The 25775-nt window shown below is 41.9% G+C and overlaps 1 protein-coding gene across 2 annotated transcripts in view; it reads right to left on the bottom strand.

The window, feature by feature from the left end:
- Nucleotides 1-11467: 11467 nt before the first annotated feature.
- gpc1b (glypican 1b) overlaps nucleotides 11468-25775 on the bottom strand; it is a 54369-nt gene continuing 40061 nt past the window's right edge. The window contains exons 3-10 of one of the 2 annotated variants that reach the window (XM_026373720.1): nucleotides 23229-23456; nucleotides 22923-23086; nucleotides 17743-17908; nucleotides 17440-17570; nucleotides 16063-16191; nucleotides 15655-15788; nucleotides 15251-15426; nucleotides 11468-14923 (exon numbers count right to left, since the gene is read on the bottom strand). In XM_026373720.1, coding sequence (XP_026229505.1) covers nucleotides 14718-14923; nucleotides 15251-15426; nucleotides 15655-15788; nucleotides 16063-16191; nucleotides 17440-17570; nucleotides 17743-17908; nucleotides 22923-23086; nucleotides 23229-23456 — 1334 coding nt within the window. In that variant the 3' untranslated portion in view covers nucleotides 11468-14717. The remainder of the gene's footprint in view (nucleotides 14924-15250; nucleotides 15427-15654; nucleotides 15789-16062; nucleotides 16192-17439; nucleotides 17571-17742; nucleotides 17909-22922; nucleotides 23087-23228; nucleotides 23457-25775) is intronic. The other variant, XM_026373719.1, reaches the window with a different exon arrangement.

Here is a 25775-nt window from a genome sequence, read left to right on the forward strand (position 1 = left end):
GTGTGTGTGTGTGTGTGTGTGTGTGTGTGTGTGTGTGTGGCGGTGTGGGGGGGTTTTGTGTGACCATGTGTGCCTTCATGTGTATATGTGTGAGTGCTTATGTGTGAAGCTGAATTACCTAGGCTAATTGGTTTCATGTCTGAGGACAGTTTCTCCTACTAAGTGGAGATTGAGAATGAAAGGCCTCCTTCCTCACAGAGAATACAATCATGACCCAAGACAAAGCATTTTATTTCATTTACAAAAATCACACAGATGTTTTGCACAATTAGGACTCCCCCCAAATCACATGCAGGTTATTTTCATTACTAACTAGCAGCCTAAATAAACAGTTGGATCTTCTTCCTGTCACCTTGTTGACACCACAGAGTTAAAAAAAAACGCTTTATCCATTACGCTCACACATGTACGAACCCCATTTGCAGTGAGAGTGTTCTTTAATAGCTTCCGCAAATCCAACTGCACCTCCTAATGATATTAAACAGCCGTTGCACATCAGCCACCTCCCCTTGCCCCCCTCCGTCACCCCTTTTCTGTGAGCGTGTGCTGCAACAGATGGCACACACAATGGACAGTTTCCTATGGGGACACACAGGAGCATGGTCTGCTTCAGAAGCGGAAGAGGCATTTGTTGCCCTGTAGCCCAGAACCATACACCTGTCTTGGACTAGAAATGTCCCCCAAGTCCCTGGAGCTCCAATTGGGATGGAGTTGTTAATCTACAGCTTGAGTAGGCTTGGTTTTACCCCAGGCCAATAAGTGGCCTAATACTTCAGTGTTGTCCCTTCGCAGCCCACTGGCCCACTTTTTATGGACCTAATGAATGGGTTGAGCATATATTGTGTAAGAAATGAAATAGCGTATGAAATTAAATCTTACATATTACAGTTTAGTAAGAGCTTATTTGTGTTGGACCCTAAAAAGAAAACACTTCACTCTGAAATACGTGAAGCGTTTTTTGCCAGCACGAAATCAACTCCTAACCTTTATGATCACCAAAATCAAACCCACTGTAAATGAAAACTGACTTGCACGTAATAAATGGTTGTTGAAGCTGTGGCAAAAGCCAGCAGATGAACTGGGGCAGGGCACACTGCTTCAGGAGCATCAGGCAGTAGTTGCTAACTTGGGATAGCAGTTGATGAGGACATTTGTCATTTTTAATGGGGTGGTAAGGAGTGTGGCTGCAGAGTGTGACATGGCACTGCACAGCACGGCCGCTGGTACCGGTTTTGTGGGCTTCTCTAGCAACCTGGCCTTATTTTTCACCAGACCAGTCATTGTCACCTTTGACTCCACAGGCCATCTCCAACTGCAGGAGCAGCACAAAGCAATCTGTCCCTGTTTGCTGCCCACACCCTGAAGGTGGGGAGAGGAAGGAAGAGTATGAGGGGAGGTAGGAACAATGGTCCTGCTGTTGTAGCACATCCTCCCTGACAATGCACGCACCGACAAAACACACGCATACAATAGCACAAATGTGTGTGCAGTCGCTCACCCACACGGCACTCTGATAATGATCCACACAAAGCCACACAAGCACTTGTCTACTTCAGCTCGAGAGCCTCTGCCCAATACCAATACTGAGCCCAAATACATTGTAGAGAGCCTCTCGTTCTCTCTGTGGCCTGATTTTCTGCCTGAAAGTGCAGCATCCCAGTTTTTCTTTTTTTTTTTTCTCTGTTTCACAATTCAAGACCAGATGCAAAGCAACATAAAAAGAAATTCACCTAGTGGGACGTTCTCCGACTTCTGCAAGCTGACCCTAAATTTATTGCGCTTTTGGGCTGGAACATCTAAACAGCATCTGTCTCTCCATGACTAATGTGCCACAACCTTTTATCCTCTCCTGTTTCCTGATTCCCATTTTGCTGCTGGAGTGCTCACAGCTCGTTCTGTACACTGACAACAACATCAAGCACAACAGAGAGTACCTGCGGTACACAAGAAAGACCTTTTTACAATGAAAAGGCAAAGTGCAGTGTTTGTTGAGGCACATGCTCATTATTTACATTCATGATACGGGAGCATGAAGTGTATAAGAGACGTGTAGTTGATGACAAGCAGACACGCACAGCAGAAAAGGGTGGATGATTATAACGACACAGAATGAGAAAGGCGTTTTTCAGAGAGCACGGAAGCTGGGAATGTTTGTCTGGTGATGAATATGAATGCATGAAAATGAAATGTCTAAGTCACAATGTAGACAGTGCAGGGACCCAGGTGACAGAGGAATGCTGTGCTACACCCCCTCCTGGGGTATGGACTGGTTATTAGGCTGGGCTTTAGCTTCATCCATCTTTAGGAGTCTGGGCGCTGGCTATTGACAATAGAGCCAGGGCTGAATACAGATGTGCTCTGGACCAGTGTTCCCCAAATAGAGGGTCAGGACTCACAGAGTCCCAGCTATAGTTGTACTTTCTGGGTCACGGCTCAAGAGAGAAGATGGAAAATAGGGTCACCGTGGGGGGTTGCATGATGTTGTTTTTAAAGGTCTGGGGCAGACCTGCAAACCCAGAACTTTTTGGAGTTGTACTGAAAATTACAAATAAACTGAACTAAAATTCAGATAAGAAAAATAAATCTCACTCACTCTCTCACTGACCTCTGTGAAAAGTTTGAATGTTATTCTTGTGTCTGTGTTTAAAACTCACATCAGAAATCGTATGTTGTGTGAGTTTCAAGAGTAGAGTGACTGTGTGACAGTGGGTCAGACTGCCACACAGGGCAGGAGCTAAATACAGCACTCTCATTAATCTGCCAATGATGGCAAGACCGATGGTACCTGTCCCGCGCTATCAGCACGCAGACACTCTACTGCACTTCTCTGACACAGCAACACACAGTAAGACACACGGGTAGATGCAGAAACAGACACACAATACCTGTGCGCTCACAGACAAAGTAGTCTCAATAAATGTTTATGTTTTTTATGTGAGAAAGTGAGAGACTGAAGAGGGATTAGACTCCATTCCTCCTTGTGGAGACGCAGTGAAGGCATTATTTGTTTTAAGTATCGCGGTTTGATTAATAAGTCATTAGCTCGCATTCATTCTATTCAAGAGTCAAGCTCTTTAGTTGCCATTAATCACAACAGCACAATGAGGAGATTCTGCTCGGCGGTGAATGAGTAAGAGCATCATTACACTGTAGCTTGCTTTTCATCAGGCGTGTGAGTATGTGGGTATTAGAACGACAGAGATTGACTGGGGGGGGGTTCATGTGCGAGAGGCCATGCTCCTACTTGTAGATGCTCATTTGCATGTGTGTACTCATGTGCGCACATTCAAACGTGCGTGGCACGACACAAATTCAGAATGACGGGTAATAGATTGGTACATTCTTCCACCCCCCCCCCCGTCAGCTGCCATGGGGTTCCCCTGTTGCAGACCATGTTCTCGCAGTAAACACCCAGTCTGACTGAAAACCCGCTGCGAGTCGAAAAACAGTGAAGCAAACATAAAATCCAGCATCATTCAAAATCATTCGAAGGACACATAACAATGCACTGATTAATCATTTTTCTTGATGGTGATTAAGATGCATTTCTTCATTCGTGATCAGGGAGCTCTAATCACCAGTGAGGTTAATGGGGTCCTTATTCACTCACCTATTTTGTTTCTCTTGCACCATTAAAGAAAGTTTGCCGTTAACAATGCGCTCTCAGCCCCCTTTGAATTTCTGCATCAACCTTTCCCACCTCTTTTTTAAAAGAGGCGCCTTGACGACAACAACATTTGACACATGGTAAATTGTTTTTTGTGCCCCTGAACATGTTATCATGGACCAGTCACCTGAAGAGGCTCATAAAGTGGTTTTCTGGCTACAAAAGCATCATTTAGGAGGTGGACTTGTTAATGAGAAAAAAACAAAACTAGCCTGACAGCTCATCACTTTTCTGTCAACGCCCAGTGACAGCCTATTCCACTCGTTGGCGTCTAGTTGTTTGTTTCACAGGGGGTGTCGTCAAAATGCATCCCTCCGTCTCCTCCAGTCTGCCTTTTTTCTCCACTCTCTGGCCTGAGACAGATACTTCTGTACAATCTATCAACCTACGTCTGCCTCGGTCGAGCCCGGTGCTTTGTAGAGGCCACATAGGGACAGAAACACAGAGACACCGACACGAGCTCACATCCCTGGGTGTGTCACGCTAAATGCGATAAACATCTGCTGGGGAAAAGGGAGAGAAAAATGAAGGTCAACTCAATCTGCCCTCTGTCTGCCATACACTGATCCTCTGTCACAGGCTGAGCTCTGTAAATAAAACTCCACCACTGCTGCATTTGAATACAGAGAGTGGATGTTAAGGACCTTGTGACAGATGCATTGGTGAGATGAGATGTTGAACCACCTGATAATCTGTCTAATTTTTTAACCACCTTTAACTATTTTGAAAAACCGCTGTGTCTTACCAGTAATTACTTCCATCACATATAATAAATCATACATTTTAGGACTGAATCTAAATCTTTGGATTCAGTGTAAAAACACAGAGGTACACAGTGGAGGTTGATCTACAGTTCTGAAATCGATGCCCTTCCACTCGAAGCCTCAGTGTGACTGTCTCTTTGAGGCTAATTAATTTCATTATCTGAGACCGATTCAGTTTAATTCAAGTTCTGCTTGTTGTGCTTTGTGATTCTGCATAGTCTTCTCTTATTAATTGCTCTGCCAGCTGAGTGTGCTATTTGGTGATTGCGCTTTGCTGTTTTTGGAATTCATTATCATGATTCTGTATTTCACATTCAGTTTTCCAATTTGTGATTGTATTCTGCACCACGAGGCCGCAAAATTAAAAATTAAAAATACGCTTCGTTTTTATTATACCAAACTCATACATACAATTCACGTAATCACAACTTTAACACATTTTCACAAGCACACACACACGTCAGCAGTGGTCGAGGATGTGACGATGGCTGCGTCGCCAAAAAAGAACAAGAGAATTCATAAAAACATGTAGGAGCCATCAATAAAAATCATAACAGTGGCACTTACAAGCTTTTGCTTGGAAGATTGAAAGTGTAAAATGATACTTGGCTGCGGGACAGCGATGCACTTGAACATTTATTATTTAGAAAATGATCTCATTTGACACATGCGCACGGCTACACAACAGTTATGCAGTCACTCACACATGAAACAAACAATAGCGGCGAGTTAACACAATGACCTTCTGATATTAACATTGACCTTTGAAAGCAATCCTTTTTCCCAGCATGCATCATCAGATCAATAAACATTGCTGCCAGGTGAAGCCTGCAGTATTATCAGCCTGTTGCAGGCTCAATGATAGGGCACACACACACATTCTGACACACAGGAAAATGCTACAAAGCCCATGCCAATCTTAAATGTCAAAACCACGTGCCGCACACATAATGTGTGTTGTATCGGCAAGACATGCAATTCCAAAAAAGCTGGGACAAATCTCATAAACCCGTATTTTATTCACACTACATCATGGAAAATAAATAAATCCAGTGTTTTTTTTTTTATTGGGTTTGTGCTTTTTTAACTCACCATCACTCAGTATGGACTTGTCGGCCATTTCTACTGTATAAGTTATTAATCACTGCTTCATGTTTTGTGGTTAGAGGCGCTGAACACTCGCGAGAAAAGCACTTAGCAGCACTAATTCTATCCTTCTCCCATGTTTCCTACATTTTCACTCTCTTTTTTTTTCTTCTTGTCATCCTAACACACGAATGCCGGTAGCCCAGCAAGCTCCTCGTTCTTGGTTCAATCCCGCTATCCAATCAGAAGCAGAGCCCAGAGCCCATTACCACCCAGTTTCCTAGTCAATGATTTTTCATTTAGACCACACTCCCCAGATCCTCTGCTCATTGAGGGCTTGATTGATGACCTGTCAAATATGCACGCGTGTGTGTGTGTGTGTGTGTGTGTGTGTGTGTGACACAGTTAATAACAAAATAAAGAGCTGCAGGGTCAGTCCACCTGTTCCTAAAAAGGGAAAAAATGTACAAGACAATCTTTTATGTCTAGTGTATCTTGTAGTTGACATCCATAATTAACTTAGCATCTAGCATGTTTCTCTAATCCACATGCAGAAGAAGAATTTTTGGGGGAGTACTCATAATGTGGTTTTTAATGATGATTTGAAAGCATGTACTTAGTATTTGTCAGCTTGAGTACAAAATTTAAATAGGTATTTCTATCTTCTAACTTCTACTTTCTAAGAAATCTCCCTCGCCTAGGACTGCTGGGAAATGAAAAGGTCAGGTTTTGGAAATGTTGCTTTCTCTTATTTGATGGCATCTGTTGTCACATGCTTAATCACTTCTAGTCCATTTTTCCTTCCCAAGTCATCTACACCACTTAGTATATTACACACTGAACACAGTATAGCTTGTGAAACAGTCAAGAATTCAAGTAAATTTGAATAATCAGGGAAGAATCTCGACTTATTGTTGAACACAGTTTTAAAACAATATGTATTTTTCTGTTACATACAAGTACAGTACAAGAGGAATGCACTCGGTCTCCACTTGGTTTAATGATCAGTGTGAAAGCAGCAAGATGATGATCAAATTTCTAATTCACTGTGGTACAGTCCTACAATCTGTGAATATCACATCATCCTGTGAGTACACAATTATGCTTTGGTATAAGAATATGAGTTTACTTCTGTTTTACAGTTTGCCTAAACTAAAGTAAATCCATGCGCTAACTAATTCTGATGTAACAGGATCTGTAGCTTCAAAGTGGCAAATTTGTTTTACCCTCCTTTATCCTCCCGGATAAGTTCATCAGACCAGTATCTCTCCAGAGATCAACTCACTCCCAGCTGAACTCTTAAAGCAACACGAGACAATTGAGAAGGTCAGGGGTCAGAGGTTATTATGGATTGTCTCAGGTCACAGAAGACAGCTAAAATCTCATGGGTTGCTCAAATGTCAGCTGGATTCGTGAAGTGTCATTAGGAATCAGTCCAAGCTGGTGACATTGTAGTATTTGTGTTAATTATATATTTGTGTTGACATTGACATTTTTCTTCCTTCCCCACCCAGCAGGGATACACGCCTGTTGGTAGATCACTGCAACTTCCCAGCACCGACTAATGGGAGATCCTGTGGTGTCAGGTTTGTCGTGAGACCACGGCCCCACCTGGCCGTAAAGATCTGTCACTGCAGGAAGACGGGGTAAAAACAAAGGCGAAGCTTCAACATTTGTGCCAGAAGTTAAATAGGCAGGTGGAGAAATTCAAGAGACTGATGGCACAGATGGTCTCTAACAGTATTCAAAAGCTTACCACATGCCCCCACATGCCTGCATACAGTGTGACAACAATTTGCTTTTGAGCATCCCCTTCTAGACCTGGATCAGAGCATCCTCACCCTTATGGAGCTGGTTGCACACTAGTAGCCTGCTGAAGGTTTTTTCTGTAGGGCTCTAGCAGTGCTCCTTCAATTCTCCTTGCACAAAGAAGCAGATACTGGTCCAGCACAGATGGATATGACATCTTTGGGTAACTAGACTGCCTGAACAACATCATTAAGCTGCATATACTGCCTCATGCTACCAGTGGTGACAACACTAGCAAGACAGGATGACTAAGTGTTCCCTATATTTTTTTAAACAGTGTAGTTTTTGTACCTATTTATGCTGTATTATGTTAAGGTTGGTCACTTTGCATGTATTGGACAACCTTCTTCTATTGTTTTGCACTGGCACAAACACAGAACAGATGTTTTGGATGCTGTGTAGCAGTGCCCGCAGTGTGTGTATGACTTCACTGGCTATCAAACTGCAAAAGCTCAAATGAGAAGAGCCATAAACTGTGTATTAAAATGCATTTCTTCCTGTGCAATTCGAAAAGCTTTCACATTTGCATCACAAAAAGCATAATGTGATTCTTTGTATATACGTCTTCCATGTGGCTTTTTGTGGTTATATTTGGATTTTGAAGCTATACAGGTAGATAATGTTATTAATTTTTACCTTGAATTGAAACTGCTTGGTTTCAGCACTTGAGGGAGCTCTTCTTTGTTTATGGCAAAGGTAATACTGTGTTTAGTCAATGCCTGTGTGCCCTGAAGTTGCAGATTTTAAATTTGTTCTAATATGTATGTGTCTGTTTGATCTTGAGCTTTTTTACGTATGATGACACTGTATGTTTTCAGCTGCATTTCCTCCAACCAAAACACAGGATTTTTCACAGTATTTTTTAACACTGTGAACATTTGCACAGTTAGCGTTGACATTATACCCATACACTCGAACCCAATCCTCTCTAACAGAACACTGTCATTAAAAGCAGTGACTGACTGTGGCACTGTACAAAAGGTTCAGCCACCCACTGCAAAACTGCCAAATTCAGACTAGTTAAGCATTGACCCCTGCTGGTGACAAGTAAAATGCACCTTGGAGTGTACAGTTGAGGGCTTCTATATGGATTAGAAAAAAAACACACCTTGAAACCACTTAACATGGCGTTTGTCAGTCACTCAGAATGGCATAAAAAGTAACACTTTTAAATATAAAGCATGTACTGTATAATACTTTTTTCATTTTCTTTATTATTTAAATAGCTGATCGCATGCTCAGTTTAAGCTTGAGTTAGGATAATATGTCTTTGTAAATTATGTTTTTAAGGCATGTATTGTGTAGACGTTGGCAGTTTGTAACTTGAGAGGAGCTAAATTTGCTTTTGGCATAGGCTAGAAGATTAGATCTCATGGGATTCAACCTCCTACAGTCTCTTTGCCGGCCACTATACATGACTGGTAAACTTGCAGAGACACTGCGACACAGATTTTATGGTTTCCCAGTGATAGCCTATAACCGTTTATCAGCCTGTCGGCAGATTAACCTAGAATTTTATAAAATTTGGAAATCAGTAAATAAATAGCCTGTATCAGAATTTGTGAGTTAAAGCAGTTAAAAAATAAAAAAAATCACTGGGAAGTAACACATATTTTCGCACAAATAAACAATTTAAAGCAATGAAAATGTGTCCAGAATTACTAGAGTTTAAGCAAAGCTGAACAACTGACATGTAAATAACTGTGATCTTTGTAACACAGCTATTGCAGGTTACATCTAACATCATTGGTGGGTAGATTAAACACATCTTGGCACAGGCTGGCTCACACAAAAACTTGACCTGTTACTGCTACTTCTTAAAATGTAATGAAACCGTGTCCCCGCTGGGTGGCAGTATGTGCCTTTGTACCGTGCAACCTGAGGCAGCTGTGTATCTCTATGCATGCCCAATGTCATTTTCAGTCATCTGACAGAGGCAGAGATGTGAAACCTTTGATGATGAATATAGGCAGTGCTGTAAAATTACATAACTTAGCTTGACATCAGAGAGAGCGAGAGGAGGTGGAAACAGAGACAGAGTGGGACACAATTACAGAGCAGATGAAAGAGAGAAAAATGGTAAGAGAATAATTCTGATAAGGCAAAAGTTAAAAGACTACATCACATATTTTAGAGCATGTAAGGAAAGTAGATGGAGAACAGAGCGCTTTAGTTAATTTTTAGCTGTAATTCCAGATTTGATAGCGAATTATTCTTGATTTAAATGGGATAAAGCAGCTAAGAACAATTAGCTACTTTAAGAAAAATTGGTTTACTGTAAGGTGGTATTAAATAATTTGTGAGATTTATTATGGCATCTTCTACCACAGACAGAATAAGACACAAAACCACATTTCTTCACAACACCTAATATTTAAACTAAATTTCTCTTTCCTTCTCTTATGTAGTATGTCACAACCCTCTATTTATGACCGTGGAAGGTTGTGAAGCAGTTTCTCTCATAAAAGCGTTGTGAACCAAAGGGAAAGATGAAAGTCGAAAGGCTGAGAATAACTTGGCAAGAAAAGGTATGTGAACTTTTCGAAATATCATGGTTTTCTGAATTGAAGTGTCATAAAATCTGAGCTGATCTTCATCTAAGTCAAGAGTATTAAAAATATAATTTGTCTAAAATAATGACACAAAAACAATCTTAACTTTCATGTATTTATTGAGAACAACCATAAAAACCTTATAGTGATAGTGGAAAAAGTATGTGAACCCAATAACAGCTTGATAACTTTTCCTCAATCACTGCAACCTGGCCAGGCCCTGATGCAGCAAACCATGCCCAAATCATTATGTTTCCTCCACTATACTTTACTATTGGGATGATGTTTTCCTGATGATATGCAGTGCCCCTCGTACACCAGATTTAGAGCTGTGTGTTCTTTCCAAATAGTTCAATATAGTTTCATCGGTCCAAAAAACATTTTGCCAATACTGCTGTGCTGTATCAATGTGCTCTTTTGCAAACTTCAGGTTTGCAGCAATGTTCTTTTTAGTGAGCAGCGCCTTCCTTCATGGTGTCTTGCGATGGACCCCCTGCTTGTTTATTGTTGTACTTCCTGTAGAGATTTTATGACAAACTAATGCAGAAAACCATGAAATATCTAAAAGGTCCACATACTTTTTCTTGCTACTGTATGTTTCTGTGCAGTTATGTTTGCCTTGCGTAAGAGAGAAGGTGAAAAGCTTCAGACAAAATCCATAGCTGAAAATGTGAACCTGTCCTACGTGTGCACAAAAGCAGCTAATGATAGAAGACGGCTGGATAAAGATGACTAATATCATTTCAACCAAATGCACTGTACTAGAATGTAAGAGCATGTCTATCACTGAGCAGAAATGATTTATTACAGTTACTTTGAGTTATTCGATTGTTAAATGCATTTGTGCACAGTTTAAAATTGCTTGGCACGCCCATGTTGTGACACTAAACAGATGCTGGTGTGGACAAAGTTGAGCTACAGTGACAGACTATGTGTTTAGAGGCAGAGAAGGTGAAACTTGAGATTTATTGTGACATACTTTAATATTCATAATCTTGGTAAATATTTCTGCCCTTACCCGACTACGCTCCTATAATTGGTAAGATGATGACAGAGATGGAAACAAAACTATCGCTGCTGCACTAGAGGCACACAGCCCTTAGCTTCTATACACATTGTGAAGTGCTGTCTGTGAAGCGTGCCGTTTCAATCTCCCATCCATGGTCAAGTACACCTTGTTAAAGCCATCCTGAGGGAGACGATCATTTCACTGTCTACACACAGAAACCAAACAAAGCTCTCAGTGTGCTCTGAACATGTGGCAGCTTTTCCTCTGTGGCAACACTAGACTGCAGCTGTCACCTCTGACATCATCACTGGAGCGTTGGCCGTTTTTTTTTTTTTTTTGGTGGCAGTGTGCCCCAGTGCGCTCTGGGAAACAACTTGGGCAGATGATATGGGCAATCTGAAGAACAGCCGACACTTCCTTTTCCTAAGGAGTCAAGACACAGTGGTTCTGGACATGGTCTGTGTGAGATACGTGGTTTGTGAATATACTGTAATTTAAAATCTTTTAAGATTTATCAGATGTTATACACACACACACTCACACACACAAACAGCACACTAATAAACAAGACACAGGCATATTGAAAATCTTACAATGTATATAATTGACACAAAATTTCAGGTACAACAGCAAATGAGACATTTGTATTTTTCAACCTCTTTCCGACATCTAACTTCACCATAAGCTCAAACTCTCCATAGATTTCTGATAACAACAAAACTAAAGTAAATAAAACAAGAAAATGAAAAGTACTCTTTTCCGCATAAATTGGCACCTGTCAGAAATGCCTCCGAGACTCAGTGTAGAATCAACCTGTTTCGAAACAGCCGAGTAATCAGCTTTGCATCTTTGCACCTACAGCGAGGAATGAGGGAAGGATTGACGCTCACACACTGATCGGACATCAGTGCTCTGGAAAAACTTTCCTCCTGTTTCCTCTCACACTCAGGGGCTTTGTGTTTACGCCGTTTCACCTTAGCTGAACAGGAGACGTCTTGCTCGGCCATATCTATCTGCATACACACAATCCTCCCCCAATCAATAATCGTTTCTGGAAGGTGTTGACTCGTGTATTGATTGAACCATCTTGTGATGTCTCTGTGCAGACGATGCCATTTATTGGCCTCATAAAAGTGCAGATTTTATAAAAGGGGGGTGGAGGGGTGGGAGGGGGGCTTGCGCAACATATTAATGAGATCAAAAGGTGAAGGAGGAAGAGGGGGGTTGTGCAAAGTTCAGCCGATGACATTGAGAGGCGGTCACTGAAACTGAAAAGTTGTGAGGCTAAAGTTGCGAGTCGTCTTTGAATTGGAATGTCACCATCACAGTTGAAGCCATTTCTCATTTTTTGCAGGGCGTATCGTGTTCTTTCACATTCATATTTGTGTTTTCTTGTTTGCTAATTGTTCTTTGTTTAAAATGTGCATTTTCCCCCGGACTAAAACATCTAATATGATTAAATCCAAGTCTTCTAAAATCTTAAAATTGATCCCAACCCGAGACAAAGTGTCAAAGGCAGTCACAGGCAGATTTATTAACCAGGGACACACACACACACACACACACACACACACACCACCACCTAAACACACAAACAACTAAGCACTCATTAATAAATCATGACAAAGAACAAATAAAGCGCCGTCAAAATAACCTTTCACACATGACAACAACCTCGCCCATTTTGTGAGCCGATATTAACCAAGATATTAATCTCAAACTTCGAGTTGCCTTCCACTTAACTGGATCAGCAGTATTATCAACTGTCAGGTGCATACATCTTTTTGTTCGTGAAATCAATTGCACTGGATTGTCCCAGTGTGCAACTGAAGCACCGATGCACTTTAAAAACAACATCCCTTTGCATCCTCCACATTCAATTTCTCATGTGTCACATATGATACTGACGAGTACAGATAACAGAAACCATCAATACAGATTAGGAGTTATTACAGTAGTAGGTTGAAAACACTATGACAAAATGAACTATATCAATCTTTCACTGCTGTCATGTCATACAATATTCGTCTGATACATTTTAATATATTTCATTCCTGTGCCACCCAAACAAGATTTATAAAGGCTCTATCGTTAGTCGCTCTTCAACTCTATCAGTCAATGACAAGTACTAACATTCACGCGCAAACGCATTTACACACATGCAATCTTTGTCCCATCATCCTGCACGCAGCGTTCTTAAATGAGCGCTTTGACATTTCTTTTTAAATCCAAATGTGTTACGTGTTTCCTCCCCGGCAAGCTCCTCATCAGGAAAATCCTTCCACTGTGTTCCCATAACATTCCCACTAAGGTTGACACATAATGAAGCACTGTGTCATTGTCATATTGCCTTGCCATCATGTAGAATCTTGAGGAACGCTTTAAAGGTCATTGTAACTGATGAGATGGGAGAAGGGTGGAGGGAGTTGAGGTGAGGAAAAAAAGAAGGTACTAATATAGAAATAAATGGAAAGCAGGATACACTATGACAGACAATGGAAGAAATACGAGTTATAGCATACTGCATATCTGGCCATTATAAAATTTTGGTATCTAATTGGTTATTTTCCATAGAAAACAAGAAAGCAGTCAAAAATATGTACACTGTTGTGTCTGCCACAGAAATAGTAGTATGATTCAAAGATGTGCATGGTGTGGCTTTTACAGTGATATGGATCATTGCTGCAGTCAGACAGAAACATACGATGCTTTGGGTGTTTGCAGGAAGAACACAAAATTGTGCGTATTATATACTTTTTCTGCTATGCACACAAAAAGAAAATAAGCGCTACCTGACAGCAGTGTTTCTGTTTCTGTGTATAGCATGTCTGTTCTGCTACACGTTTCCAAAACCCTCAAGTGTCAGCCCCTTTGCTGTGATCTTAAACTGACACCTTCTACATACAGAGGTCTATAGTGGGACGGTGGTGTCATGTGAGACCTGACCCAGGCAGACACTCGAGTTGATCCTACACCACCAGCAGGGTCCGGAGAGAGAGGGAGATCTGCCTCAGCAGTGAGGGAGAGGGCGGGGGGAACCATGTAGGGATGAGCGGATGGATGGGTCACGTTACTCCCACATTAGTCGGTCATGTCAGTTTGAATGTGATCACTGCTATTATTACAGCTTACATGATGAAATGCCAAAAAAGTGCTGACGCAGAGTGCTCTCATCCCCACTGGGGGAGAGAGGGAGTGTGTGTACATGTACATGTAATGATATTGTGAGGCTTATTGCATTAAGAGGTCTGGTGGGGCAAGATGTGCAGATTACCCTCCTTTAAAAGTCATCAATATTTTATTTCATCTGAGTTTGTGGTTTGTGTTATTTTATTATAAATATTGGGGAGTCAGTAAATTACTCTGGCTTCCTATTGTAAGTTATTAATAAATAAATAATTCTATTGGACGTAAATGTTTCATGGGAGAAGATTAACAAAAGGATGTATCCGAGCGCCCCTGCAAAGCCCCAGTCTCCCTCTCCCTGTGACGTCAAAACCAAAACTCTACAGTCAGTCTTAGGTCCAGATATAATCAACTCAAACACCAGAAACAAAACATTAAAAGATGCGTAAAGACCAGTTCTAATGGTGTCATAATATAGCAGGAAACAAAAGACAAGAGCAGAACCAAAACATTTCTGAATACTTCCATTTTGATCTAATCCAAAACCAAAAGGAAGTCCATCCAAGTGATTTTTTTGTTGTTTCCTTATACTTATTTAGTTTTGGCAATGTAACTAACCCCCAATTTCTCTTCCCTTCCCTTTCAGACTCTCCCCAAACCCCATGTCCCGAACTCAGTCCCAGTTGGTAGATTTCCCCCATCAATTATCGCCGGAGCAGCAACGTGAGCAGTAAAAGCAAGTAAACAGTGATAGAGGGGAGGTCCTGGTTCGCCGCGCCTTTCACCTTCTTGTTTTCTGGAGGGTAGGGGTTGTGCAGGGGTGGGATGTTGCTGGGGCTAACAGGGTTTATATTCCGGGAACACGTAGAGTCAGAACACGTGCCGCTTCCTGAACCGCTGACATCATCACCTATAGACAAGAGGGTGAGGGACATGGGCTTAATGCGATGACATGTAAAATGTTTAAATAGTGATATACTGTGAAATCATGTGTGTTCACAGAACTCTGCATACAATAATAATGTACTTCTTCTTTATTTCCATCACAAATGCTTTTGCTCTTTTGCAAGAGTTTATACAAACTAAGAGAGGATTGTGCAGCCTCCTCAGATGGTACCAAAATAGAGTTGTTTATTTCCCGTCATCTAGAACTTGTTAAAATCATTTATTCATCAGTGAGTCATCTGAGATGAAGTTGTATGTGAAACTTGTGAGCTGTCACAGTGAAAGTACTCACTGGTGTCCTGGAAGTCCACATCCTGGCCGTTGAGAGCATTCTTCAGACGGTGTGTCATTATCTTGAGCTGCATTATCTGTTGGCGTATTACTATGTCTGGTTTAGTGATGTCGATTTCCACTTCTGGGTTGTTGATCTGACTGGCTAGGCCGCTGCCTATCACCTCAGGAAGGTACCTGGCACACGTGATGAGAGGTTATGTACTATGACTGTTGTTACATTATCAAACTTTTGGTCACTGTGGCCAAAAGCAGCAAAGGCACGAAAATGGCACATGAACACCACTCACGATTTCCTTTATATGAGACGCATTAAACTGCATCATTTTGCAAGACAATGTGTCAATATTGTACTTCAGTGTGTTCGTTTTAAAATACTTTTCTTTAAAGGTTTAAATACTCTACCTGGCACGGTTCATGCCGTTCCAACACTTCTCCTCGGCCCCTGTTCCAGTGGCTATTCTGTCGCTGCAGAGCACATCTGGGAGAGAAATCCAGTACGACTGCAGCTCCCTCAGTCTTGCTTTTGTATCAGACACCTGAGGAAGAATTAAAAAGTGCAGCTTCTTCAACTTTTATATTCCTCTATACTACTCAGTTGGAGATGCAACCAACTGTGGTGCTCAGTTTTCTGAGTCATTCATACATCCACACATTCATTCTCATCTAATCACCCATAGTCTATTAATGTAAAGGTAAAACAAACAACAAAAAGGGATTTAATTGCCCGTGATGAGCAATAGCTCATAAGTAAAAAAACACTGCTGTGAATGGGCCAGTGGACTGGGTAACAACAAGAGCACCAACACTAACCAGTTTGTCTATTTTGCTAGAGCTGGATTCCAACGTGTCCTCCACTGTGACCTTCCCCTTCTTCATAAAGTCACTGATTTCAGTGTTGCTGGTTCCTCCCTCTCTCAGGGTGCCACATGCCTGGAACAACTGCAGGAGAAAAGGGATGAAACGACAAGACAGAGATACATGAGAGATGCATGTTTACTGTTAACTAACAGCAAAGCATTTCTGGTTTGTTACGACGATGTACCTACACAAAAACCCCTCTGGAGCACAAACAAATGTCTACCTTTAAACAAGCAACAGCAACAAGTGGCGGTGGTTATTTGAATGACACCACGAGTCAATCGCAGCATCGCTCCAGCAGAATGATTCACAGCATTAGGAGCTACTACTTGTCCCTATGGGTCTTAAGTTTTAGCTATTTTATAAGTGGAGCTCAGGGAATACGCTAAGGCTGCAGTCAATCTGTCATCCAATCTGGCCTGCTTAGAGGAGCCTCGAGCCTTTGAACCTTCACAAATAGCTATAAAATATCCTTTCTTGAGCCTCCAGTCATGTCTGTCAGCATAAGTTGTTGGTGTTGTGTGATTCACAGTACACTGAATAATGGACACACACAATATGTCATTAATTCTGTTACAACAGACTAGTAGCAAACAGACCTCAAGCACATTTACATCGACACACTGCAGTCCGTATGTAACTGTTCTGTTTTTATGTGGAAAATACATAATAAAATTAATGCTGCTTTTATTTTCAACCAATATGAAAATAGGGCACAATGTATCCCAGAGCATATTCATTCACTATAAGCATCAGTGCTGGTGTCTATAGGATCGGCACACCACACCACAAGCTGTGTGTGATCGCCACACTGCACCAGGTCATAGACAGACTGCCAGGCTATGGTTCACCTCGAGCCAGCCAGGCGCTTTAACAGCAAACCAGCACAGAGGAAGCTTTGTCTTTCCACCTTCACCAGGCAGACTTTCACTGCTGCCAGTTCCTTTTAAGGACCAAATAAAAGTGTTGCTCAAACACCATTAAACAATGAAGTAAACACTTGGCCTGCAGGCTCTGTCATGACTCACATCCCTTCATTTAAAATCTGGTATGCGGGACATTGAAAGCGAATTAATTTAGTGGCAGGATAGCTGTTAATTGTGCAAACGTCTGTACAATTTGCCAACAACAAAAATTGGTTTGAAATCTTAAGTCTCTATAACATTAAAGAATTAGGTTATCTCATTGTTCACAACTGGAAAAAAACCATCAAACTCATGTTTTTTTAATGACAAGGGTGTTTTTTATGTTACAAACCTGCATTTTACAGTTCAGTTTGCATTGTTTACTTAGCTTTATACAGCTGTGTATATGTGTGTGTGCTCTGACCTTGTTGTTGATGGTCTCTATATTATTTATCATGGTAAGCATCGCTTCTGATATGCGATTGGGAAGGGAGAGGACCCCACTGTCCACACCAGTTGGTCCACCAAAGCGGTCAGCCACTCCCATCATTGTTTCTACGAAGACAGGAGAGACAGCGTGAAATGTTTTACATGTAGTACACTGGTAGAATGATTCTGTTTTATTCAGCGCACAACATAACGTCACATGTTGGGTGAACCTCTGAGCAAACATATGGCAGTACTAGATGTGGACGTGTGAATGTGTGTGTGTGTGTGCGCTCCCCACCTGCCAGATGTCGCCACTCGGTGTTGAGGTCAGCCTGGTTGGCCAGACAGCCCTTCATGACATTGCTGCAGTAGTTGGCGCAAGGTCTGGCTGAGGCCATGCCGCGGCAGTGGGGACAGTAAGTCATCCTCATCATGGAGCGCATGCACTCCTGGCTCAGCTGCACCTGGGTTAGGGCAGGACAAAAATAAACATTCACCACCTGGATGAAAAACGACAACATATATATGATTGAACGGTCTGAACGATAAAGCTGATAGCAGCAGTTGATCAAGCTGTACTTCTGGCCACTTTGACGGTGCTTCTGGTTTTGTACAGGAGGATGAATTTTTATGTCTTACAAAAGTATTCCAGTTTAATGACATGTATAATAAGATGATAAGATGTAAATGTCTTTAGCCAGACAATGACAGGCGCAGAACTGTGGGAGGTCACCTCCCATGGTGACCTTTTCTTTTAGTTTGCACCAGACTTGTATTCAGCACAGTTTCCTTGGAAACCACTTTGGGAGAATTCACTTTTTGTTTCACACGAGATGAAAAGGCCCTGACATTCATACAAGTATTCTCAGTCCCTCGCTCTATCGTTGCTGCCTCTTCCATTTCTCCCTCTATCATACAAGGCTGTTCCCCCAGGAAAGGGCCTTCATGCGTGAAAAGTGAAACTGGGTTAATACCAGTAAGCTCTGTTCACAAGAGACTACAGCTATGCATACAAAACCTCAGGAAGTGTGTGTGTGTGTGTGTGTGTCAGAGAGAGAGAGAGAGAGAGAGGGAGAGAGATGGAACGAGCCCAGCTACGCATACAAAGCTCCTCTAAGCTGACATCTGGGCCAGTCTGACGCTTTTCCTGGAAACTCTTCTTCCAACAGCAAAGTCACAGTTAAAACCGGCTTTTAACAAATATACAGTGGAAATAGGGCAACAATAGAGATCAGGTGGGAAAACAAATGGTAGAAGTACACAATAAGAGCTGTTAGTAGTTTGGTAGAGATGTAAGTCTGCTTGACACCGTGAACAATAACTGCGTCCCTTGATAAATATAACGAGCATTAAAATAAACAGCGTCTCTGTAGCCCATTGTCTTTAATGATGTCATTATTCTGTGCATGTCAATGTAAATGCAGTTTATAGCTCTTTTCTTGCATACTTTGTGATCTACACTTTCTTTCATACAGGTGTTGAAAATGAGGCAGCAAAGTTTCCAACAACCTTCATTGTGTTCTGTTTTTTATGCCTGTAGTCAGTGACTATTTCTGGTTACACAGTATTAACCCAGTTTCCCCACGAGGAACATTAAAATTTAATCTAATCATATCTGATCCACATTAGGCAAAAAGTCATTTATTTTTTAAAAAATTTTCAATTAAATCTTAAACCATGTTAAAAAAAGAATTATAAGCCTAAATTAGTAAATGGATCTCTGATGAGAGGAAGAGATCAGTTAAACTCGGTAATTATTGTCAGTTGCATAAGGAGGGCAACATAGAGTGAAATAAGTGACACAGAAAAGTAATAACCACATTCCCAGGCTTAATCTCAAGTCATATGAGTCAGATCCTCACTCCTGCCCTCCTTCCCCCCCTCCTCCTCCTCCTCTCATGCTTACCCCACCACTCATTAGCCAGGGATGAGTCAGACGAATGCTTTTTTGGTCAGAGAGAAGAGCGAGGGAAGGGAGTGTGCAGAGATGATGGGAGACAATTAAAGCTACAGGGATGTTTAAAAAAAAAAAAAAAGCTAAGAGATTAACAAAGAGGCATTGGCAGGGGAGTGAAAACCCAGGGTAATATTAATGAAATACTCATTAGGGAGACACAGTCTTTAATCTACTGTCTGTTACATCATCTATACGTGCAAACGCTGGGAATCCCGAGCCAGGCCTACAGTAGCGGGCATGTGGTGATAATTGGAGGTTGATGTTGACAACTTCCTCTGTAACCTTGGGGCACTGTGAAGAAGAGGCTGTCAAACATGAACCAGCAGCAAAACTCACAGACCTTGGGGTGTAACAAAGGATTCTTTTCATTGTGATTCAAGCTCTCTTTTTGAAAACCTGAAAAGAATTGCTCAGTTCGGGTATCGAGAACACAAGAGGACACCTGACATTGTCATCCAGTTGTTGTCATCCACAGTGTAACCACCAGATATTTGCTGGATAAATGATTTTCAATGAATCAGATCAAATGAGAGTGTATTAAGTTTTACACACCCGTACAGTTAGTTGTCCTTACATCACATACCCAACATAAGCTCTCCCTACCTGTCAGTGCTTTCTAAATTGCTGGTGGCAATCGAGCCGGAGACTTTTCTTTCTCTCTACTTGTCTTTCCTCTGTAATTAGTAAAGATATATGAGAGACCTCTCCCCCTTTGCGCTGCAGAGTGAGCCGATCCAGACTCCTTGCCTCCAGAGTGAGCTATGTGGCGCGTGGCCTACTTCCTCCACTCCCCTACCCGAGGGAATAAAACAGGCCGGAAAAAGTTAAGGACACAGCAACTGGTACAGCCCAGAGAGAGGCGAGGGAGAAATTAATACTATACCAGAAAGAGCTGCTGAGAGCTCATTTCTGTCTCACAAAACATGTCTCATATTATTCAGTTTTTCCGTGCATCTCCGTCTCCGTCTGCTCTGCTTTGCTCTATTCCCAGCCTCATTCCACCATACTCTTTCATCACCTTTTACTGCAGCTCCTATTTTTCACGGCTAATCAAAATCAAAATAACACATAGCAGGAATTCATGTCGTGTTGCTTGGGAGCAAACAGACTTTTGTGGATGACATCTGGCGCATGCACACAGACACACACACAGAATTTCATTTTATTCTCTCCTGCTTTACACTCAAACTGTGTAATAGCTTCCTGAGCAGTGTGCGGTAAACATCTTCAGTCACTGGGCCCTTTAAGTGGCAATACATAGCTATAAATAGGAGCAGTTGTCTCATTAGGGCCCAATCAATTCAAGATAGAATTACAGGGTATAGGAGGGGAAAGCTAAGATCCAAATTAGTATACCAAGTTATTCACACTAAAAAGAGACAGAGGACGGTGCAAGGCACAGCTCTGGGAAATATAAACAGCAATGATGGAGTAGGATTTACTGAACAAGGGAGGTGGATAAAGGATGGAGAGAAGAGGAACATGGAGATGAGTGAGGATGCTCAAATGTGACCGTCTTTTTATTATATTCCTATCTTGGTTTTTCTCATTTTCCCAAATATTCCCATTACCGCATAGTGCTGCTGCAATCTGCACAAGCACAGCACCGTGCTGATCGTGTGCTGGTGAAGACAGTGACACGGGGCGACATACAAATTCTGAATATGGAATTGAACAGTTGCTTGAAGTCTGAGTCAAATGTTTACCAAACGAGCCTTGACATGAAAAGGAGGATCAGATATTCCATCTTTCTGCACAGTTCAATGGAAATGCTAGTCATACAGACATTGACCAAACGTGTCCACAGCCACAACAGAGAGTGCTCCTGTCTTCTGTTTGAAGACTTTTGATGACCGTGTCTAAATAGGGCAGAGGGAAGTCTGTGACCTCATTCAAAGTGGCAGCGGCTCCAGTGCCCTGGCATTAGCACAGGGCACTGGACTAATTATTTACACATTTTCGCCGGCCAGCATTGTTTAATGAGCACATCAGTCACTGACCTTCAGCACAAACAAGAAGACATCAGTCAGGAAACGTGTTATAACATGTGATGAAATGTGCATCGCTGTTGGAGTGACGAATTGCGTTTCACTGTTTTTAAATTTTATTTTGATAGACCTTAATAATGCCATGTTCAGGGCAGCTGCCACAGTACATGGGGGAAACTTTAACATGAGGCCAAACAGAGCCGCGAATCAAACACCTGCCCTATGGCCAGAGGACAACTGTTCTATCAACTGACAAATAGCTGGCTCATCACACCCTATCACTCCCAGGACAATTTGCTGTCTCTTCAGTGTGAATATTTATCTAAGAGACATGCTTATTACTATAGCATCTTTGCAGCAGTAGTCCACTCTTGCTGGTCTAGGGCTATATCTATGTGTCACAAATCATAAATAGAAGCACCACAACATGCTTCCAGTGCTAATTTTGATCCCATAACTCATCCGTCTGGCTATTTTCACGAGCTAAGGCAGTTTTAGCTGCCCCACCATGCTATGTGTCGTGCAGTCCACCTAATGTACTCAGAGCTATGTTAGATTAGTTGTGCGCTCCTGTTTCCTGCTGATGTTGCTCCCCTGTGTCTGCTGGATGTGTTTGGTTTGCTGCATGCAGGTACTTAATTGAGACATCTCCAGGTCCCTTTTGTGTAGATGTGAGACGTTGCCCCATATTTCTGAAATGGACAGCAGAGATCTACTACAACAGGCTGTATAGCTCTGATACAAACAGCACAGTGTGTTCCACCCAGAGAGCACATACATCATCAAATGATGAGGATAGATGCTTAGACATGCATCCAAATGTGCGGCCTTGGTCTGACCTTGTAATATTTCTTCGAGGAAAGATTTGTAATATTCATCTCGAGTGTAGGATCTGTTTCCTCAAAGGATGCGTTTATTTCTCATGTGGCCAATGCACTTAACACGTTTGCTGCCCAGTGCCTGATGGGTGATATGTTTCACTAGTACATCAATACCGGCCACTTCCCTTTAAGGGGCTGAAATGATTTCTCAGACTTGCTCTGATCTTAACCTTAGTCTTGTCTTATACACAGAGGGGACAATTTCTCTTGGGGGATATTAACCCTCCCCACAGCCTACAGACATTTTTCAGTGTGTGGTTGACATTAACTGCTGTTGCAAGGGCTGATTGTCTGATCTGCAGACCATACTTCATGAAACCTCTCGTTTCCACCAACGCTGATCTGCCACTGGTTTGTACTATGTGCATGGACTGGTAAAAACAGGTCTGTATATGTTTTTATGTGTGTTAGGTAGATATGAATATAGCTGCAAGACAACCGATGCTCACGTAGTGGATTCAGAGACTATTAGCTTTAGATACCAGTAAAAAGTTATTATTATGTGAGACAGTTAGTTGATTTCATTACAAACTATAAAAACAAACTGTATGACAGGTATGAAAACAGCACTGTAATTGTCAGGGAAATTAAAAAAAAGAAGGAAATAAAGAGAACAGGTGGTATAGATAGTACAGTAGTATAGAGGTTTTACCTGTGACACCTTGCGCACCACCTCCCCACTGACCATCAGTCCCTGAACAAAGGAGCGCGCTGCCACAAATGTGTGTGTGACCATCATGTTCATTACACGGGGTGTATCTCCAAAGGGCCGTAGTGTCTCTATCTGTTTAGAAACACACTCCAAGTAGTCTTCACCTGCAACCGGCGGACACAGTCATTAAAACCTTTTATACAAGTAGATTACCTGAATACGTTAAATATTAATATGCACTAAGCTCAAAGTATCCACAAGGTAAATATGTACTGCATATTTTCTACACAAAGGCTGTGAGTGTACCTATGAAATGCTGTTTGTTTGCCTGGTAGAAGAGTTTCTCCAGCAGCTTGGCCCAGAAATCATTGAGCACCTCTTCCAGGTTGACTTTGTAGCCTCGGTAGTAGCGCCTCAGCTCTGCGTACAGGTCAGAGAAGACCTGCGAATTCTGGGAGTATATGGGACCGAAGGTTGAAGGGAATGTCTCTTGTAGGCTAATGTCAGAGCGGTTCAGCAGCTCCTGGAAGTAACCTAAAAACAAAAATGAAGAGAATTTACAGTCTCAGAAGACCCAGAGGTTAAACAGTGTGTGCTGTTTAATAAGCGATAAAGTCATTAACACAAGACATGTCAGCCTTTTAAAGCCATAAATCTGTCTCTAACTTTTTTTTTTTTCACAATCTTGTTCCTGCTACTTCCTTACTCTCGTTACATACCAACGTTGCTTCATACTGTCAAGGAACCTAAAGCTCAACTGTGCGAAGGTATTCCTCAGTGGGATGTCAAAGAATTGTCATTGCTTCAGGGTGCAGTATATACAGCTCTTGTGAGGATTTACAGGTATAGGGTACAGGCAGAGACAGGTACTAAAGCAGACAGACAGGTAAACAGACAGACAGACAGGTGTGCAGGCTGTCAGTCTGGTATGAGAACAAAACAAACAAAAAGAGCATAAAAAACATGAGGGCAGGTCCTTCGTTTTAGCTCTAGACTGAAAACTTTTGTTTGACGCCAAAAGCCAAAGCACACGAACATTATTACAGACGTTCGGGTTGTAAACAGCGTATAAATGATGCTTCTTCAGCATGACAACAGTGTGTCTGGACTATCCGTCCATTCAGGCCAACATTTGCTCCGCACTTGCAGGTGTAAACACAGCAGGTTCAAACCCAGCACGTGTGTGTGTGTGTGTGTTTGGGCATGTTTATCTCTTTGTCTGCTACTGCGTGCGTGAATGTGTGTGCATGCGGTAGGGAGATGGAAAGCTTGCAAGCTGCAGTGTTTACTTTGTGGGTGTCTTATCTCTGCCTTCCACCACCTCAGGTCGGGGGAGAGATGAGAAATGGGGAGACTGCGGCCTCCACAGCGGACTGGAGTTAGCCTATTCCCCTAACCAGGATGTTTTTAAAGGCATAATGATGCACACTCTCAAGCATAGACAGACAAACTATAAACACATCGCAACCAGCTTTCCTGAGAACACAATATAGAAAACAGCAGAAAAACGCCCACACGCCCACAAGGCCTTAAAGACAAATAGCCCTTTGAGTTACATAACATCTTAATATGCTAAGCTCGTCCTGACCCATCTGCGTGGCATTATCTAAGCACTGGCCTTGTTGGATACTGTATCTCTGTTCTGCGTTCCCACTCATTAATAAACACCAGCCAGTCTGCTTCACCACTGCTGTTATTTGCCGGTTTCTTCCGGCATTTTCACAGACTAAAAGGTCTGCTCTCATCGGAGCCGTTGACTTCAAAAGATGCATTTAGCACCGAATGTTGGCACGAATGGGAGAGAGTTTTAATTCCACTATTTATTTTCTTACTTTTTCCACATTTATTGGTTATTCTCTGGTTAGTAAGTTCTTCCAAAGGCTTATTTAAACAATTTGTCATCTTGATAGCATCTTTCTTTTTGAAGTTATATATGAAATCCCCTTTAATCTGACACAACAGGTCATGTACTGTACATTCCTCTACAACAACGCAAGCAACTACGACCAATTTTATCTGGGCCCATACTGTAACTATGTCAGTGCACACTCACTTTACAAAGCATATACAATGAGCTCTGTGGATAAATATATGCTTCTAAAGGGTTCAAAAACATACAAGAATACCTCCTGCTTTTGATGTATTGTGCCTAAAACCTGAAATCTGTTCCTTCCTGGTGTAATGTAAGCAAATACACAGTTTAATCTAGACAATGTATGTTTATTGTGGGTCAGTTTTATTGTTCGAGCTGTGCTATAAGAAGACAAGAATGGGTTCAAATTGTGTGCTTTTTCAGATAACCGAGGGTAAATGAAAACAAGGCTGTTTTCAAAAGGCTAAAAAGGTTGATGCGAATGTTTTCAAGAAGACAGGGAAAACATTTCTTTCTAGTAAGCCCCTCATTATAGCTACAGACCTCAGCACAGAGTAAATGACAGCTTAATGAATAGTGTGTAGCCTGAGTCTTTGTGTGTGACGCAAATCATTTCTTAGATTATAATGCTCCGTGAGATAAGTGCTTCTGACATGCAGCAGCCGTACCTCCTGCATTTGTTTAGCAGCGAGACTTCCTGACTGGATGACACATCATTCACCCGATGCCTGAACCCCCTGTCACTCAAACTATCTGCAAACTAACCGAGACGGGCCCTGAGCCCAGTTCAAAGTCCCCGAAAAGCTGCGTGCACGTATGGCACTCGTGCAAAAACATGCACAACACGTGCAACACACACGCCAAATCCCAGTCAGCAGAAAGCAGTAAGCCCACACACACACACGCGTACATAAAGACGACGGCGAAGTCGCACATGCACACACATTAAGATCACAGACAAATATAACCACACACTATGC

The sequence above is a fragment of the Anabas testudineus genome, chromosome 17 (genome assembly GCF_900324465.2).
Source record: "Anabas testudineus chromosome 17, fAnaTes1.2, whole genome shotgun sequence".
Taxonomy (NCBI): domain Eukaryota; kingdom Metazoa; phylum Chordata; class Actinopteri; order Anabantiformes; family Anabantidae; genus Anabas; species Anabas testudineus.